Source organism: Bactrocera oleae, chromosome 4 (assembly GCF_042242935.1).
Source record: "Bactrocera oleae isolate idBacOlea1 chromosome 4, idBacOlea1, whole genome shotgun sequence".
In the NCBI taxonomy this organism is placed as follows: Eukaryota; Metazoa; Arthropoda; class Insecta; order Diptera; family Tephritidae; genus Bactrocera; species Bactrocera oleae.
In genome coordinates this window covers 1,021,548-1,039,355 of record NC_091538.1, presented here as the reverse complement: position 1 = coordinate 1,039,355, position 17,808 = coordinate 1,021,548, and the positions used below count along the sequence as shown (strand labels likewise).

General features: G+C 33.4%; 5 protein-coding genes across 10 annotated transcripts; 3 read left to right on the top strand and 2 right to left on the bottom strand.

Annotated features, from left to right (window-relative positions):
- Nucleotides 1–72: 72 nt before the first annotated feature.
- Nucleotides 73–4,070, top strand: LOC106618644 (ankyrin repeat domain-containing protein 13C). The gene has a single exon (XM_070109067.1). The coding sequence runs from the start codon at nucleotides 222–224 to the stop codon at nucleotides 1,893–1,895; it is 1,674 nt and encodes a 557-aa protein (XP_069965168.1). The 5' UTR covers nucleotides 73–221; the 3' UTR covers nucleotides 1,896–4,070.
- A 1,178-nt stretch (nucleotides 4,071–5,248) lies between these two features.
- EMRE (Essential MCU regulator) lies at nucleotides 5,249–5,992 on the top strand. Of its 2 annotated transcripts, none has more exons than XM_014236519.3 (2): nucleotides 5,249–5,349; nucleotides 5,514–5,992. In XM_014236519.3, the coding sequence occupies exon 2, from the start codon at nucleotides 5,557–5,559 to the stop codon at nucleotides 5,842–5,844; it is 288 nt and encodes a 95-aa protein (XP_014091994.1). In that variant the 5' UTR covers nucleotides 5,249–5,349; nucleotides 5,514–5,556; the 3' UTR covers nucleotides 5,845–5,992. The 2 variants fall into 2 exon arrangements, with proteins under 2 accessions (XP_014091994.1, XP_014091995.1); XM_014236520.3 differs by lacking the exon at nucleotides 5,249–5,349 and adding an exon at nucleotides 5,352–5,396.
- LOC106618680 (glycerol kinase 3) lies at nucleotides 5,898–9,084 on the bottom strand. Its single transcript, XM_014236517.3, has 9 exons — nucleotides 8,851–9,084; nucleotides 8,650–8,778; nucleotides 8,452–8,581; nucleotides 8,172–8,386; nucleotides 7,898–8,110; nucleotides 7,493–7,832; nucleotides 7,329–7,434; nucleotides 6,910–7,271; nucleotides 5,898–6,847 (listed from the first exon to the last, which is right to left on the bottom strand). The coding sequence occupies exons 1-9, from the start codon at nucleotides 8,926–8,928 to the stop codon at nucleotides 6,630–6,632; spliced, it is 1,791 nt and encodes a 596-aa protein (XP_014091992.3). The 5' UTR covers nucleotides 8,929–9,084; the 3' UTR covers nucleotides 5,898–6,629.
- Nucleotides 9,085–9,253: 169 nt separating this feature from the next.
- Dlip3 (Dorsal interacting protein 3) lies at nucleotides 9,254–11,409 on the top strand. 2 transcript variants are annotated; one of them, XM_014236497.3, is made up of 4 exons: nucleotides 9,254–9,360; nucleotides 9,731–9,856; nucleotides 9,922–10,108; nucleotides 10,173–11,409. In XM_014236497.3, the coding sequence occupies exons 2-4, from the start codon at nucleotides 9,844–9,846 to the stop codon at nucleotides 10,876–10,878; spliced, it is 906 nt and encodes a 301-aa protein (XP_014091972.2). In that variant the 5' UTR covers nucleotides 9,254–9,360; nucleotides 9,731–9,843; the 3' UTR covers nucleotides 10,879–11,409. The 2 variants fall into 2 exon arrangements, with proteins under 2 accessions (XP_014091972.2, XP_014091970.2); XM_014236495.3 differs by lacking the exon at nucleotides 9,254–9,360 and adding an exon at nucleotides 9,383–9,611.
- Hsf (Heat shock factor) lies at nucleotides 11,081–17,414 on the bottom strand. Of its 4 annotated transcripts, XM_014236492.3 has the most exons (13): nucleotides 17,230–17,414; nucleotides 16,699–16,958; nucleotides 16,309–16,533; nucleotides 15,571–15,679; nucleotides 15,148–15,479; nucleotides 14,882–15,084; nucleotides 13,976–14,795; nucleotides 13,571–13,908; nucleotides 13,389–13,494; nucleotides 12,790–12,867; nucleotides 12,435–12,507; nucleotides 12,294–12,371; nucleotides 11,081–12,237 (listed from the first exon to the last, which is right to left on the bottom strand). In XM_014236492.3, exons 2-13 carry the CDS (start codon nucleotides 16,774–16,776, stop codon nucleotides 12,047–12,049), a joined length of 2,631 nt encoding a protein of 876 aa, XP_014091967.3. In that variant the 5' UTR covers nucleotides 16,777–16,958; nucleotides 17,230–17,414; the 3' UTR covers nucleotides 11,081–12,046. The 4 variants fall into 4 exon arrangements, with proteins under 4 accessions (XP_014091967.3, XP_036230380.2, XP_014091969.3 ...); XM_036374487.2 differs by lacking the exon at nucleotides 12,790–12,867; XM_014236494.3 differs by lacking the exon at nucleotides 16,699–16,958.
- Between the last annotated feature and the right edge of the window lie 394 nt (nucleotides 17,415–17,808).

Genomic DNA, 17,808 nt, shown 5'->3' with positions numbered 1-17,808 from the left:
TAAAACAGCTGATTGACGAAATTCGGGAGGACAAAAAATTCGGTGCATAACCAAAGAAAGTCAAATCAACCCTGAATACTTCAAATACGAAGTTGCAGAAAAAGCGTAGACTCTGTTGTGAAAATTCAATAATATAGGAGGAAAGATTAAAAATACTATTTGTTTTAAGTGTTTAGAAAAATTTATAAAAGCAAAGTAAACTTTAAGTGGTGTGCATTTACATGTCAAAAATAATGTCTAAGGAAAAGGTCGAAAATCTTGAAAACAAACATGCCGAACACTGGGCAGGTGACAGTGGTAAAGGCAGATTAGATATGTGTCCTGAATCTGATTGTAAGGCCAGCTCTGATGCTTCGAAAAGCAATGTTGATCGTGGAGGGGGATATATTGAAACGACACAAAGTGCTGGTAGTGAATCTCCCCCGTCTGTGTCACCCGTATTGTCGTTAACACCAACTCCTATTGCATCTCCTACTATAGAGAGAGAAGTAATGGGTGCTTGCTCATCAAATGTATTATGCGAGAATGAAGAATACCCATTACACAAAAGAGTTTTTCAAGGTGATTTTAAAAGCTTGGCAAGATTTCTTCAACGGCCTCCAAATAGCTGGCGAACGCAAGACGAAATCGGTTGTAAAGATAAACATGGAAACACGCCCTTACATCTTGCAGTCATGTTGGGAAGAAAAGAGTGTATTAATTTGCTGTTATCTCATGATGCCCCCGTAAAAGTAAAAAACAATGAAGGATGGTCGCCACTTGCTGAAGCAATTAGCTACGGAGACCGACAAACTATTTCCGCTGTGCTGTGTAAACTTAAACAACAGTCCCGTCAGCATATGGAAACTCGTCGCGCTAAATTAGTTCGTGCTCTTGAGCAAATGAAAGACTTTTACATGGAACTCAAATGGGATTTTGCTTCATGGGTTCCACTTGTATCCCGTATGTTGCCGTCCGATATCTGTCGTATTCACAAGTCAGGAGCCACCTTACGCCTTGACACAACATTGGTAGATTTCAATGATATGCGTTGGGAGAGGGGTGACATTTCTTTTATTTTTCGTGGTGATCGACCGCCTCATGAATCATTAACAGTTTTAGATAACGAATATGAATGTTATCAGCACGTTCGATACGAAGATACAGATATCGAAGACGAAGTCGATGTACTAATGTCAACGGATATTTTAGCTGCTCAAATGTCAACGAAAAGCATACAGTTTGCTCGAGCTCAAAGCGGTTGGATTTTCCGCGAAGATCGAAAAGAATTAGTCAGCGGACAATACCAATGCGATTTATATTCGATACAGGGTCTTATTTTAAAACAACGTAAGAGACGAGAGCATCTTTCACATGAAGATCTCCAAAAAAATAAGGCTATTGTTGATACAATAACACGTGGTGGTCGTCGTGCTAGCTTAACAAGTGCAAACGGTGAGGGTGGATTAAATGGGGATTCAATAAATGGCTCTACAACAGAAATGCCTCGAAGAAGTTCATTACAACCTCCGCCTCCGCCAACCATTACATGGGAAGAGTATATTAACACGCCAATTGGTAAATGCCCACATTTGGGACGACCACCAGTACATAAGCAGTCAAACAAGTCTATACGGGCCACAGTAGCAATGAGTAAAGATTTTCCCCTTAGCGTCGAAATGTTATTAAATGTGTTGGAAGTAATCGCTCCCTTTAAACACATTAATAAATTGCGCGAGTTTATTACACTTAAATTACCAAGTGGGTTCCCCGTCAAAGTAGAGATACCAGTTTTACACACTGTGACAGCGAAAATAACTTTCCAAAAATTTGAATTTCGCGATAACATACCGGCAACACTATTTGATGTACCGTCACATTATGTGGAAGATGCTCGTCGTTTCCCAGATTTATGACCGGCAACAGCTCAGCACCATCAAACGACGGAAAGTGTCGATTTAAACCGCAATGCTACCAGCGACATCAGAACTAAGAAACATGCCACTTTTAATGAAATAGACTAGTGTACATTGGAGACAAATAAAAAGCTGTGATCATCGCAATGATGCATCATTAATAACATCACTAAAATATTCTGATGTTAATTAGTCTCCTATTATTTCAATATAATAGTTCCAAAAAAATTGTATTAAATACAATTATCATTCAATGCATTTACATTATTTGATTGTAGTGCATTATTACGCACTTCTGCGATAAGAAGTATAGTATGCACGATATAACTATGTATTTAAAAATGTACATATGTGTTATATGTATATGCATGTGTGTATGTACATACATGTTATTTTAAAACATAATTTATACCTTTATCTTATTTTTTGACTACCAACCTTTACTTACTGAATAATTGTGTATGTCATAGGCTCAAACAATGTAACTGACATTGTAATTATTGCGTGAATTTTATTTATTTGAGAAGTGTGATTTGAAATTGAGAAAAAGTCAGAATATTTTCACACGAATAACTTGCAACTAAGTTTCATTACAAACATTTCAAAGTAAGCTGACATGTATGTATACGATTTTATAATGTTGGTATATTATTAGCTAATACTAACGCTTTAAACAATTTGAATCCCATTGTGCAAATCCTTTTGTATAGTACGTAAGTTATAGTAAATGCTTGTGTTTAAAACAGTATGTTGAAATATTGATGAAATTTTTGTAAGTTTCATATCGTTTTTATGTGTAAACAAATCCAATTATGTACATATATGCTTGTTTTTTTTATTTAAAATTAAAACATATATATTATTGTTATCAAACGTTAATGATAAAATCAAAAATACCTGCATTCAGTTAGTTCCTTGGAGGCATGTATATACGTATGATTTTATATACGTGTAAACTGTTTGGAAAATATCAATACACTGCTTGATCGTTGACATACCTTCCCACCTATTAAAGAAGTATTCATATTTGCTGTAATTTATATTTCTTATTTATTACATCAAAGTAAAATTAGCAAGACCTCATGATATATTAAGTAGATTTTTCTATTGTGTAAATGTTCAAATTTTCTGTGTGTTAGTATTTTCTGTTATAGAATTTTAATAAATTGATGTTAATAGTAACTATACATTTTCATATGAAATAAAATCCGAACATAAAATAAATGACAAACTTTAAAAATTTGTATATGCTATGTAATTAAACAAAATTAATTAAATCTATTTTTACACATAGCACGTGCATCCAAAGATATGACTATATTGCATTTCTTAACTTGCATCACTTTTTTTTTTTAAATAAGTCAAAAAATGTTGCTAATTAATTATAAATACAAAATAATCAAAACTATAAAGTTTTTGTTCAAAAGTTCCAACAAAAACCCAGAAGAAATTTCAAATCAGAGGTAAACTATGCTAACGTATTTTTATTTATTAAAATATATAACTGGGCACATTTATAGTATTAACACAAAGCCTCAAATATTATTTGTTAGATCTTAAATAGTCAAAGCAAAACAAAAAAAAATTGGAAAAACCGGAATGGCTGCCATATATATGTATATACATATATAACTATTAACATACGCTACAGCAATTATTTGTATTATGTCCAATTCACTATTTGATAACTAAGATTAACAGCAAAAAGAATCAGATAAAAAAAATCTATATCGAGTATTATGAACAGTTTAGTAACTTTATATCAAAAAATATTGAACGTTTTATACTTAAAAATAAAGTTGAGTGCACCATCATCACTCCTGTATATACTTTCTATACAAGCACAATCATGATGAAATTTACATTTTAAATCATTGCCATGAATACATACTATAAAATAATAAAGTGTTGTAAAGGCAGCAAAATAAATGCTGAAAGAACTTCAACCACTGCTTCGTATTTTAATGTTTACGATTTATCCACAATAACATTATTTTTAAGACATCAGTCCAGACTTATTTAAAAATTATTTAGCACTTTAATTGTTTATGCACCTACATATATTCATACAGTATGTCTCAAACATTCGTTTAATTTACTTTTAAGGACAATGTAAAATATTTGATTATACACATGTATAAGATATGTAACAAATACAGAACCTTCTAAGAAAAATCTGTTTTGTGAAATTATTTTGAAACTGCTTTGCATAAGATGTTACTACACCCTGGTTCTTATATCACAGCAGCGGACAAATCAATCTTCTAAAAATGATAATTTGGATGCGAAACAACCAAACAAACATTATTTTTGCTTCCTTATTCGCCGAACCTTGCTTATATTTTCCCAAAATTACATTTATTTATACACAAATATTGTAACGACATGTTACAAAACAACTCTTTACATGTTCCGCCTAACCCTTTCACTTATTGCCCCTTTCCCTTTAGCCCGCTAAGTTATTTCAATGACAGTTAATTTTGCACTTTCTACCAAACAGGGCTTAGGTACACGCTACAACAACAATAATGGTAAGGCCGTCTTCTAACCAAGAGCACATTCTTGCGATATAATATGGCGAAGATATGATATAATGTATTGGTGTTGACGTGACATAAAATTTTCGATTTTGGCTGCCGGGCATATATAAGAAAGTGCCTGGCCACGGTGCAGAGGGCCACTATTGGTAGTGATGTGTGATCATATGATGACTAAGACATCATCTGATTTGTTGACGTGATATGAATTTTTTGCTTTTCCTGCTGGGCGTATATAAGAAAGCGCCTGCCCACTGTGCAGAGGGCCACTAGTTGGTAGTGATGTGTGATCATATGATGTTACTAAGACATCATCTGATTTGTTGACGTGACATGAAATTTTCGATTTTGGCTGCCGGGCATATATAAGGAAGTGTCTGCCCATGGTGCAGAGGGCCACTATTGGTAGTGATGTGTGATCATATGATGTTACTATAACATCATCTGATTTGTTGACGTGACATGAAATTTTCGATTTTGGCTGCCGGGCATATATAAGAAAGTGCCTGCCCACGGTGCAGAGGGCCACTATTGGTAGTGATGTGTGATCATATGATGTTACTATAACATCATCTGATTTGTTGACGTGACATGAAAGTTTTGTTCTTGGCTGCCGGGCATATATAAGAAAGCGCCTGGCCACGGGGCAAAGGGCCACTAATTGGTAGGGATGTGTGATCACATGACACTATATAAATAAAACGGTTCAACAATATTGTAACAAACTACGAATAAAAGCTATTTATGGTTATGGCACCAATAATGGGTTATAGTAAGTGTCTCTAATTGAACCTTAAGTTCAAAATAAAAATTCTGTTACTGTGAACAGTAAAATCAACCTTGCTCGCAAAATCAGCTGATTCGATTGAAAAGTCAAATAACAACAATAACATTCACAAATATTTGTGGGCCGAAAAGTAAGTAATATTGACGAATTTTGCTGAAAGTATAAAATCGGCAAAATGTTAAGTACCAGTTTTTATTTTAATAATTTATGTAATTTGTGAAAAGTACAAACAGTGCATTGTGTTCGTCTTTACGCTAACATACAAGTATATACGCTTTTAATTATTTTTTCTAGAAAATTATCTGAACTGACTACTGGAAACGCACAAAAAGTTATAATGGTTTTTTCTCGCCTTATACGGCCATTATTGCTAACGCGTGGAGCATTTGGTCGATCTATTGAAGAACGAACTAAATTAGCATATATGACACAAGGTACTCATTTTCGCAGTGGTGCATTGAAGCCTAAACCTCAACAAACACCTTTTGGTATTGTGTTTGTTTTCTGCGCCGTGCTGCCTGGTCTCTTTCTTGGTGCTGCTATAAGCAAGAGTGTGGCCAACTTCTTGGAAGAAAATGATCTTTTCGTACCATCTGAGGATGACGACGATGATGACGATGACTAAAACCAGTTAAACGTCCCGTCAGGCAAGAAAGCCACAAAGTGAAAATATAATCATTATTTAATAGACTTTAATTTTTCTTCAATATTTTTATTTAACAATTTCATTTAGTTTCTTATTTATTAAATTATATTTAAACTAAAAAGTAAAATGTCTTTGATTTAAAGAGTTTGTGATAAAAAGCCTACAACAACGACTAACATTTATGGCAAAAGCTTCTCCCCCTCCCAAGGTAAGATAAAGAAATTTCGAGTAGGTTAAAACCATGAAGTATTATAATTTTTTTTACTAAATTAGGTTTGAAATGCAAACCCTCTCTTATTTTTTAAATTATATGGTTTATAAATCAAAGTAGTTGAAAGAATTTTCCACAATTAAACATTTAACTAGGCAATTATTTAAATTTAATCTTGAAAGAAATACCTAATTATCATAAATTGGCGAAGACACAAATCTTATTTTTATTACATCGGAAATGTCACAATTTAACTTAACGAGATTATAAAAATATTGAATCTGCGTAAAGTTGCAGATCACAATATATACAATGCAATAAATGCAAGATAAAAAAAAAACTGAGTGATATACTAAAAGGAAGCGCATTGAGTAATTTTCATGACTAGATGCACGCACACATAACCATTAACTAACTTCAAGGATATACAATTTAAACACTAAAATGAGTTGAAATGATAGAATTACAACACTAATGCAACATCATAAAAACCACTAACAATAGGAATACATTTATCTTTTCAAACACTTTTTATACCTGTATATACATTTGTCTATGTAATGTTACGGCCACGCAAAAAGTTTGCTATGAGCAAAAGCACAAACGAACTAGTTATATATATGCTGCCAGGTAGCGAACGGCGTATTGGAAGATTGGGATCACTGTCGCGTTGCGCAAAAAGTTCCAAGTCCTCCTCATAAGTAGCGAAGTTATTCCAATTTAAGCATTTCCGCACCGCATAATTCCATCGTTTATACAGTTGTTCTCGCCCTAAATCAAAATAATTGAATTGTTGAAGTTTTTAATTTATTACAAGTGAGATATTTACTTACGGTTCACAGTTGTTGTTGGACTAAATGCATCCACGGGTGGCGGATACATCACTTCTGCCTGTAGCAAAGATACTACATTCATTGTTATACCAGCACATATCATTGCCCCTAAACATGCAGGTGATGTCGTTTGAGGTCTTTCCAGCAAACAACCAACAATGTCTGCAATGAATTGCACAAAAGCGTTGTTCTCTGCATAGTCGCCACAAAATATAATTCGTTCTTTGTGGCTTTTACGATTCCATGTGGGTGTATCACGTTTAAATGCATCTAATACTTCGTGAATTTGGAAACCAGTTGCTTCATAAGCAGCTTGCGTGACATTTTCTGCTGTGGTTTGACTAGTTAAACCTAGTAGAACGCTATGAAATAAACAAATACGGATAATAGTGCATAAACTGAAAGCTTAAAAAGCTTACCCTCGCGCATCATAACGCCAATATGGCGCGTATAATCCATGAAAAGCAGGCACAAATGTTATCTCTGAACGCTTTGCTGCCAATCCACAATCGGCATTTAGCATACCTGATTATTTGGAGAAATTATTTGGAGAATGTTTTCTGTGTCTACTGCAATAACATACCTGATGAACAAGAAGATGAAATCATAGAACTCTCTCCAAGAAATGTGTTGAGGACTTCTACAGCATTATCATTAGAATTGATTTCAGTGCATATACGTAATCCTTGCTTTAGCCAACTGACCGTTGCCCCAGCATTAGAAATAGCACCTTCTAATGAATAGTAAGCAGGAACTTTTGGGCCTAATTTATATGCTACTACTGACAGTAATCCATTAAAAGAGTCTATTAATTCTTCACCAGTGTTTAGCAGCACGAAGCAACTTTCATCAATTATACAAACATTTTGACCAACTTTTGTTTGTAACTGACCTAATAGGGCAGCAGACTGTTCGCCAATGCACTATGATTAGAATTTAACTTTGTCACAAAATTTAAAACATAAAAAAATTGTATAATTCAACGTACCGCTGCGATCGGTAGTCCGGTTAGTGAACCTCCTACTACGTAACCATATAATTCAGAATTTGAACGAATTCGCGGCAGTATTTCCATGGGAATACGAAAAAATTGGCATATCTTAGCATCCCATTGGAGAGTATGAACGTTCATCAGACTTGTATAACCTGCATTGGTAACATCAGTCATATGTACTCCACTTGTATTTGATCCAGTAAGATTCTATACAAAATATATAAAGCGTAATATTTTAAGCATTTTTATTGCTATAGTACATATATACCCATAGTATCCAAGAATCAAGTGTGCCAAAGAGGCACGTACCGACCTCTAAAGCTTCGGATACAGCTGTTATATTTTCCTGAAGCCATCTGATTTTGAGGGCGCTGAAACATGTACTTAATGGTAGCCCTGTTTTGTGTCGCAAGTAATCTACATCGTAATTTACATTACTAAGAACCGTCTTCAAAAGAGAAGATGTCCGGCAATCGCTCCAACCTTATTATAAAGAATAGCTTTAAGTCTTTTCTATCTGAGTATTGTGTATGCAAAGTGATTTTTACCAACAGCATTACACAAAGGATTTCCCGTATCTTTGTCCCATAAAAGTGTTGTTCCACGCTGACTGCAAATACTTATTGCTACTAAATCATACGGATTGATTTCCAAAATAATTAGATTTTTGTAGGCAGTCTACACAAGAAGAAATACCAAAGATTATTGAAAGAATCTATAAAAGAAATGTGTGTTAGCTATTATACTTCGATGCATTCTTGCGTACTCTTCCATATTTCCATAGGATCGTATTCTAACCAACCAGCATTGTGCACAATTTGCCGTAATTTCAATTCATGAAATGTTAAAACTTCCGCATTTTTGGTTGAATAAATCTGAAATTATTTTTACTAGTAAGTTAACACTTTCGTTGACAGCTATGTTTCTGTTTAAATTTTTAATCGTACAAGGAATCGGCAATGTGTACTGCTCACGTAGACCACACCAATTAATGGACCAAAGTTCCCAAAACTGGGACTGCCCATGACATTAAGCAAGTGATCAGGGATACGAATGCAGCCGTTCTTAAATTGAAAGGGTATCTACTTTAACGCAATAATAAATCGCTAATTGATTTGTTTTAGCAACAGACATTCACACCGTACTTTGTTTTTGCAAAAACGATTGCATAAAAATAAACGTGCTTGAATACAAATGTCGTTCTATCAAACTTCTCAAACGTGCTTGACAAAGCCCCGGTGCCATTCAGGCGTTGTACAATCAAATTTCAAATTCAAATACCTAATTAGGAGTACCGTCGCTTAGTTTCGATTCAACCGTTTCACTTAATATAGACACTTTTCTACATAAATATTTAAAATATTTTTAAAAGTAATTTAATAAATACATTTTCTATTATATTTTTTTTTTTATATGGCTATGAGAAAAGTTGCCTAAGCGACACCTACCGGAAGTTGGTAAGTTAATATTTTTATTAGTTGCCATAACATCGACGAAGGACATGCGCAGATATTAAACAATAACAAATTGAGATAAGTAAAAGGACGCAGGAGCTATACTAAGCAAGTGTTGAAAAATTTTAGTTTTCCCTGTGAAAATCATTAAAAATATAAAATAACTTTTTATATTCAAATAAAAAACTTAATAAGATATATAAAAAGTGTTTGTATTTTCTATAAAATGCGCGAAACCTATGGACCGGACTTTGGTAAGCTTTCACTAGTTGGGACGATCATCCCTTACATTTAGCTATAAGATTTAAAACAAAAATGTTTAGGGTGGAAAATGTCATATTTATCTTCTAATTCAAATTCGAATAAATTTTAGACGATCGTCTAATACGTTTAGTTCGCGATAATCCGGCCATATATGATGTTAACCATGAACATTACAGACGCTATCAAGTTCGGATCGCAATCTGGGAAAGAATTGCTGCGGAGATGCGAACACCGTGTATGGCACATTAATTACTAATATTACATTGAAAATATTTAATATCGTATAAAAACTAATTCCAGCCAAATTTCTTCAAACTAAATGGAAAAACATACGATATAATTATTTACAAGAACTTAAAAGCTTGGAAACGGGTCTGGCAAATGCGAACATTAGAAAACGTCGGTTTACAGAAGATCTATCCTTTTTGCAAAATACTGCACAATCTTACAAAAAAGTGCAGCATATGAACTCGTCATACAACAGCTCGTAAGTATAATTTAACATCCCACTCATAGTAATAAATATCAACAGAATATTAAATTATCTCCAGCGATAATGATAGCAACAGCTTCATGTATATGGACCCTCAAAACACCAGCACATTTGAAATTATTGAAATAGAACATAGTGACGATGGCAGCGCAGCAAGGGATCACGGTATTGGAAATTATAACGTTGATGTCGCTATGCCTTCCCAGCAAATCCACGAGAATGAAAATACCTCTCTACCTACGGACAATAATGATTGCTACGATGACGACCAGATACTCACTGAATTAAATATTCCCAGCAAAATTGTAAAATCAAACAAATCACGGCAAGATCATACAAATCAACATAAAAATATATCAACTCCCCTTCAAAAGGCTGATATTGATAGCTCAAACATGGTAGCGCCAATGGCGCCTTCTTCACCCTCACATTCAAATGCCTCAAGTCTTTCGTCGCAATTACTAACACCAATCGTAATTTTGGGCAAGGAACGGAATTGTGAAAATAATATATTGGATCCAATACCAAAGCAACCAGAAACGGCAGCATTCCAACGGCAGCCAAGTGATATTATGACTAGTGCGTCAAAAAGAAAGTCCATGCCGGCTCCATTTCCAGTTCTGACGCCTATTAATGATCCAATTGAACTATATTGTCTCTCATTAGTAGATAGTTTGCGTAACATGCCACGTCCTGAAAGGGAGCGCGTTAAATTTGAGTTTGCCAAGATACTTAAAGACGCCAAGTATAAGGATCAAAGTTAGTTAGCAATTCAAATTACGTTATTTAAAATCACTAAGTAATAGTACCCAAACTCTGCTTGGTAATCTTAGAATATTGGTCATAATATAAAATTTCAATTCTATAGCTCTAAAGTAAACATTCATGTCATGAAGAGAAACATATTTATAAGTCCGAAATACAATTCATATGTTTGCCTAAAATAACAAGGTTTTGCATTGCCTCTATTAGTTTAGTTTAGTTTTATTTCCACTGCTCCAAAATTCACTTACATTTCTAAATACATCAGCGTATAAACTATAGTAAGTGTAAAAGGCGAAACGAAATGTCGTTTTCATTTCCTTATTTAATATGCACATTATATGTTGTTTTGTTTTCTTTAACTGTGTTTGTTTCTTATGTTATTATAGATGTACATTACAAACGGTTGTTGAATCCAGCAGGTTTCTAATTATGTAGACGTCCAAGTGAGTCGACACTGTATAAAAATTTGTGTGATCTCCTTGCGACATAATTATAGCTTGCGACATAATAAATAGCGTAGTTTTAACTTACATCTTTACCACTTTAATTAACATGAATTTAGTTTAAAAAAAAAATTAGATTAACTCCGAAATAATAAAAGCATCATTTTTTATTGGCATAAAAATTAAAATTAAGAATGCATAGTCTGTCGACGTCGTCAATTCTGTGAAAAGTCAAAGAAAAATTTGCTTTGCAAATATGGTCTGAGACTCGTTTATCAGGTGAATAACGAAGTAGTGAAATGACTATCAAAGTTTTACTGTTGGTTCAGGTTTTGAAAAAAAAAACATCACCTTTACATTTCAGATTACTTCCAAACATAATGTTAACACAATTTGGTTTATGAGTTTAAGTTTTTTTAGGATGAAGAGGTTAACAATTTTACTAAACTATATAAAATTTAAAATTTTACAAAAGTTTAACAATAATGAAATTCAATTATGTATACAAAAGTCCAATTGCTTCGATGTTATATGAAAAGTTAGAATTTAATGAATATAGTATTCAAAAGTGTTGACCTTTTTCAAACCCATTTCAAAGCCAAGGGGTTTTACTGTGATGCCATATTATTAGTATATTATATATTTTAACAATATTTGAATAACGATAATTTTCAATTCTGGTTTTCTTTTAATATACAAAAATGTTGACAGTGCGCAGACTGTCTTAGTTTGGGTGTTTAGTTTTACTATCAGAAAGAGCTGCAGATTCTATTTTACGCGGTGTGCTAGTTGGTTCAAGTGCATTAGCAAAATAATCATTGTATGGAGTGTTCAGACCACTTGGCGGCTCTCTTTGCTGTTGCTCCAGCTGAGGCAATTGCCTTGAACTACTTGGCCTAGTCGTGTGATCAACAGCTGAAAAAAATGTATGTTTATCTATTATTAATAAAAGTAATAAAAACAAAACATACATTCCAGTTCATTTTTCTCATTGATATCTATGATGTCTGAAAGATCATACATTGGTTGGTAGGACATAAGCTCCGAACCTGTTGATTATAAGTGGGATTAATAAATGTATTAAGATATTAAACAACATATTTGATTCACACCTTTTTTCTCATTGTTGGGTTCATTAACCAAATTCAAACCGAATGGTCCTAAAATATCGGAATCATTGAATAGCTACAATAAATAAAATAGAAAATCAGTAAAATTTAAAAATTAATGTGTTTAAAAGAGATTTTAAGATATCTGGACAATATCAATAGGGGTTATGCAATAAAGTGTGGATTGTCCAAAGCTATACAGTATTAAATGAAGTATTTTCACATATTATTCACTTTTTTACTTAATTTTAAAGTTTCATTCGGAATTTTATACGTATTGCACGGTTTTAACAGTTTCATTAATTACACTTTTCAGCCATAATTTAGCTCAGACTGTTTTAAATGAAAATTGGCTGACCTTGGTGAGAAACTCCCCATCCAGTTGCGATGACAGGGAAAATCGATTGGTGGTATTTGTGTTTGTAGCATCTCCGTTCTAGATTTTGGCACATTTGTAGAATTCATCAGAAAAATCGTATTAAGTATCATGCATTTTTTTTTTGAAGACATAATGCAGTTTCAATCAAAAATGTTTTGTTTGTGTACATTTTTTTAGTACATTCATATCAAAAAGAGAGAAAAATAATAATTGTAAGTCGTAAAATATTATTTATACTTAATTCATAACTATTAAGCAACGAGTAATTTCGAAAGTTGCAAAGATTATCTAAAATTACTAGACAACGTTGCGTGCGAAGCAAACTTGAAAAATATTTCTGTAAATATGTGCGCAATATTCATACAAGTGTGTTTTTGTTTATATTTCCTCATTCAGTGTATTTAGACACTGGTGTGGAAGAAAACTAGAACATTTTTTATATTAATTTTATGTCCATTTGGAATGAAAACAAGTTAGCGTCGAGTTGCTATTTGTATTAAGACTATTATTATACACTATAGTTGCCACAAAACTCTGAAATTAACTGCTTTACACTTAAATTATTATTTATTACTTACGCCCAATAGAGTGTTTGCGTCTAACGAATAGCCATCACTGCGTAGTAAATCCTTAAGCGACTCCAATTCATCCTGCACATTATCCAAATGGTCACTCACTTCATCACTAAATGTAAATAAATACAAAAGATATTAGTTTCCGGAATTCCTTACTGTAACTAAGATCTCTCTCAGTTACTAACCGCATAATTTCCTCATTGCCAGTACCGCCGCTTTTATATTTAGCTAAAGACAAATTATTTCCATTGTTGTTGGTCTTTCCCTGGTGTGAGGTTACAAGAGTGTTGCTGTTGCTCTGCCTGTCGTCGTTGCTAAATTGGTTAGCAGCAGCTGCGGCAGCGGCAGATGTTGAGGCCCTATTGGAAGCTGCTGCTCCTATGCCGCTGTTATTACTACGCGCGACAAATGAAGAAAACTTGCCACTGTTAGCCATTGTTCGACCATATTGTAGTTGTTGTTGTTGTTGTTTTTGTCGTTGTCGATTATAACTATTTGGCTCAGCGGATATTAAGGGGGATTCCTAAGATTTTAGAATAACTATCGTGTGAAAAAAATTTTATATACGCACATATTTAATAAAAACTCACCTCAAATATATCAGCAGGCATTTCGGATGTAATAAACTCATTTGAATTGAAAAAATTTGTCGATTGGCCTAGCAGGGGACTATTGTTTGCTGTGCTGACTGGTGATATAGCAGCAGTTGCTATATTGCCAGCATTTAGTAAACTAGAACTACTCCGATTAGCTGCAAGAGCATCTTCTTTAAGTTTTGTGGAAACGTCTGCATGTCCGTTTTGGTCATCTGGGAAATCATTTAAGAATGACATTGGATCGATTTGTTGTTCTTTCTCGCTTTTGATTAATAGTGGTGACTGCCGTTTTCCGTCAGCGTTTCTCATCTTCGACATTGAAACGGTGATATCTGTTGAATCATCACCATCAATTTGTTTACGTCGTCGCTTATTTCTTTGTTTCAGCTGTTGTGAGCGTGCCATTTGTTCACGCACCATCGGTGTAGTCAACACGTTCTCCTCGCTATAATTTGGCGATGCACCTGGCATGACGTCGTTATTATGCGCATCTATTGCATCAGGTACCTCGGTAACGTGATAGAAAATCTGCGATCCATCTGGATTTACTGACTGTATAATAGATAAGTCCGATTCCATACCGATTTTTTGAGGATTCAAGCTGTTTATTACATTTACACTACTACTACCACCACTACTACAACTCGGACCAGTCATTGCAGTGTTTATAGCATCGTCCGTACTCTGATTCGAAAAGTCGTAGTGCTGGGATCCTTGGCTGACCCTAGAATGAGGGCGCTCAATGTTTAGCGGTGATCCATTGCCTTCTGTGTCATTATTTGGAATCATTTTACCATATGGACTTGATGGATCCCTGGCGTTGTGTTAAAATAATCAATCAAAAATGTCTCGTATTAGTGCACTTATAATTTTGAATAATGTCTTAAACAGTTTTCTTACATTAGATCAATGTCAGGATCGGTGACTTCGTCAAGCAGCTCTTCACCGAGCTCATGAATAACTGGTCCACATTCAGATTCGGATTCGCTCTTTTTGCGAAGTTTTGCATTGCCCGGTGTATCATGTATCATCAACTGCATATGTCGTTTTACACTAGTCATGTTGCGCGATGGTTGAACAATTGTGATTAAAAATTGTATGAGCTTGAAAGCAAAATAAAACCCATAAACTAAAAACATAATCAAAACTAGTGAAATATAACTTACTTTATTGACAATTTGCTGTTGCTTGGCATGTTTTTGCCGCAGGGAGGCTATTTCTCTCCATAAAGCCTCATTTTCCTGCTTCATAACTGAAAAACGTGAGTCAAGCGAATCCTGTCTACCACGCATTGCCTTAACATCTTGTAGCACTTTCGTGACAGCTTCGGGCTTCAAACCTGATTTGTCATCTAAACTCTTTGTATTGGCGATTTTTCGCTTAATATGCTCAAGCAAATATGGACAATTTCGCTTGAAGCATGGATGCGAGAATTCCATTTCATCTCGATCAAATTTCAGGCCACCATTGTCAATTGATGTTATCTTATGAAAGCCATCTGAAATGTTAATAATGATAACATAACATTACATTCATTTATCTCTAATGTATGTTTGCGTACATTACATATATTTAATACTACTACTTACACATATTTAATTGCCGAATAAAACTGGCCATGTTGTTGTGCTTGTAATTCAGAGGCAACAATTCACGTGCAAACTGAGCTTGGTTTTGAATTATAAAACTTCGGCCATCCTGAAAAAATAGCAATTGTTAATATTATATGTACTATATAGCTATCCTATCAATATACAACTTATATTTCTCAATTTCAATTTGCTTAAAGAATATACATATATAATATATGCGGTGAAACTGAGCACAATTTAGGAATACAAGGAATAACAACGCATACATATTTTTTGTGCCTATGGACTTAAAGCTACTATTCTAAATAAAATATTTATCATTGATACTTTTGCCTTGTAATAAATACACGAAATTATTATATATATAATCGTGTACAATATATATCTATAAATTTGATTTTGTTTACTGAAAATGCTTACAAATTGATATAATACACTTTTAATACATTGGTACTAACAGATAAATTATAAATTTTGGAGATTGTTTTCTACACACTTAACAAAAATAAGTGCGAGAGTATATAAATGTGTATATATGTTTGCGTGGTTAATATTGAATAACAATCACGGCTAGGCAATGAAATTACAATACATATGAAATAAATTAAAAATCAATGGCATTGTTGCCAAATTTCTTTATACAAGAAAATACTAATTGTAAATGAGTGCACATGTTTCATATAAGTACATACATGTTACATATATTTTTAATAACATGTATTTATTTTAATTTACCTTATTCCAGCAGATGAGATGATTGGTATCCGGATCATCCACTAGACGCCATAACTTGGCTAAGAACGCCGGAACACCGGCGCCTGTTTCACTAAAAGTGTGCATTTGTTCTCTTCCTACGTCTTCTTGTTTAAGTTGATCAGCTTCTAAGTGTCCAATGCCTGCTTTAGTTTTAGTAGCACTTAATTTGTTTTCAGATGATCTCGTTGTAGTTGTTCTCTGTTCCTAAAAATGTTAATTACGTGTTACGATTACAAAGAAAGGTATACTTCTAATCGGATAAGTCATTTTTCTATTGCTTAATTATGCATAATAAACAAAGCGTAAGCTATTATAGATATTTAATTAAAACAAAATTGTTTTCTGCAAAGTGAATGAATTTCACCACACCTGTGTGTCGTCATAAAATATTTTTTCTATTCCCCGTAGTTTTGTTTTTCCGTCAATTTTACTACGTGTGTTTGCCATATAGATGGTTTCTTCACTTTCGTTTTGCTTTGTACTTATCGATTAAAAACTGGAGATCATTTCCAAATGTTATAAATTTTTATTGCACTTTCAAACTTTCATTGAATTTGTCTGTGACTTTTTAACTCTATTTTCTTGTTTTTTTCTTTCAATTATCCTTTTTATCCACTGGTAGTTGATAACTTTAAATTATAACTTTGTTAATTAACTTCTTAAAGCTCTTTTTCCTCAAAAACAAAAACACAAAAGCACAAAAGTCCAAAAGTGGAGACGAAACTAATCGTACAAAAAAAGATGAATGGGCAAACTAATGCACGGAAATAAAAGCAAAGGCGAGTGTAAAAACGTAAATGGTAACGAAATTTAAGAAGTAGCATAATATTCGAAACAGAACGACCATCACGAATATCGTATTCGAAGCAAAACAGGCAAGGGAAAATTTCCAACTTTTACCAATATTTTAAAAGCAAATCCAGTAAATATATGCCTCAAATACAAATATTGCGTATGTAAATTTAATCGTACAACACTTTTTTATGACTTTTGCACTATTATTGAAAGATAATTTATATTTTTGCAAAATTTATACAGCGTATTAAAAAATGTCTGACTTCACTTCGTTCACTTGTTCATTTGATTGAAATTCACAACAACAATAAATGTAAAAGAGTGTGACAGAAAGGTACACGTTGACTATTTAGAGAATGTACTCTTCTATATAAGAGTTGTCGCTATTATTATATTAAACAAACTTATTTATTATATATGAAATGATTGAATTATCTAAAAACACTACATAATGGGTATAAAAAGATCAACCCAAACTTTATTTCACTAAATGTGAAAGAAACCTTTTACTTTTAAATGAGAAGTCTTTCCACAAATCAAATTCTTTGTATCTCAATTAAGTATGACATAGATAAAACTCAAACACACTACCTTGTAATTGAACGAACTGTCAAGTTTTCATAGTAGTTGTAAACGTCAATAACTATAACTGTTTACGACTTCAATAACTAATGTTAAGAAGAA

Bases quoted from the DNA above. Each gene is read 5' to 3' on its own strand.
- EMRE (XM_014236519.3), top strand. From the start codon at position 5,557: ATGGTTTTTTCTCGCCTTATACGGCCATTATTGCTAACGCGTGGAGCA.
- LOC106618680 (XM_014236517.3), bottom strand. From the start codon at position 8,928: ATGGGCAGTCCCAGTTTTGGGAACTTTGGTCCATTAATTGGTGTGGTC. The intron at 8,582-8,649 runs GTATAATAGCTA...CTTCTTGTGTAG, and splicing joins GTACGCAAGAATGCATCGAA to ACTGCCTACAAAAATCTAAT. The intron at 7,833-7,897 runs GTACGTTGAATT...TTCTAATCATAG, and splicing joins CCGGACTACCGATCGCAGCG to TGCATTGGCGAACAGTCTGC.
- Hsf (XM_014236492.3), bottom strand. From the start codon at position 16,776: ATGGCAAACACACGTAGTAAAATTGACGGAAAAACAAAACTACGGGGA. The intron at 13,495-13,570 runs GTTAGTAACTGA...ATTTACATTTAG, and splicing joins GGCAATGAGGAAATTATGCG to TGATGAAGTGAGTGACCATT. The intron at 12,868-13,388 runs GTAAGTAATAAA...GCCAAAATCTAG, and splicing joins ACGCAAACACTCTATTGGGC to AACGGAGATGCTACAAACAC.
- Dlip3 (XM_014236495.3), top strand. From the start codon at position 9,584: ATGCGCGAAACCTATGGACCGGACTTTG. The intron at 9,612-9,730 runs GTAAGCTTTCAC...AATAAATTTTAG, and splicing joins AACCTATGGACCGGACTTTG to ACGATCGTCTAATACGTTTA. The intron at 10,109-10,172 runs GTAAGTATAATT...AATTATCTCCAG, and splicing joins AACTCGTCATACAACAGCTC to CGATAATGATAGCAACAGCT.
- LOC106618644 (XM_070109067.1), top strand. From the start codon at position 222: ATGTCAAAAATAATGTCTAAGGAAAAGGTCGAAAATCTTGAAAACAAA.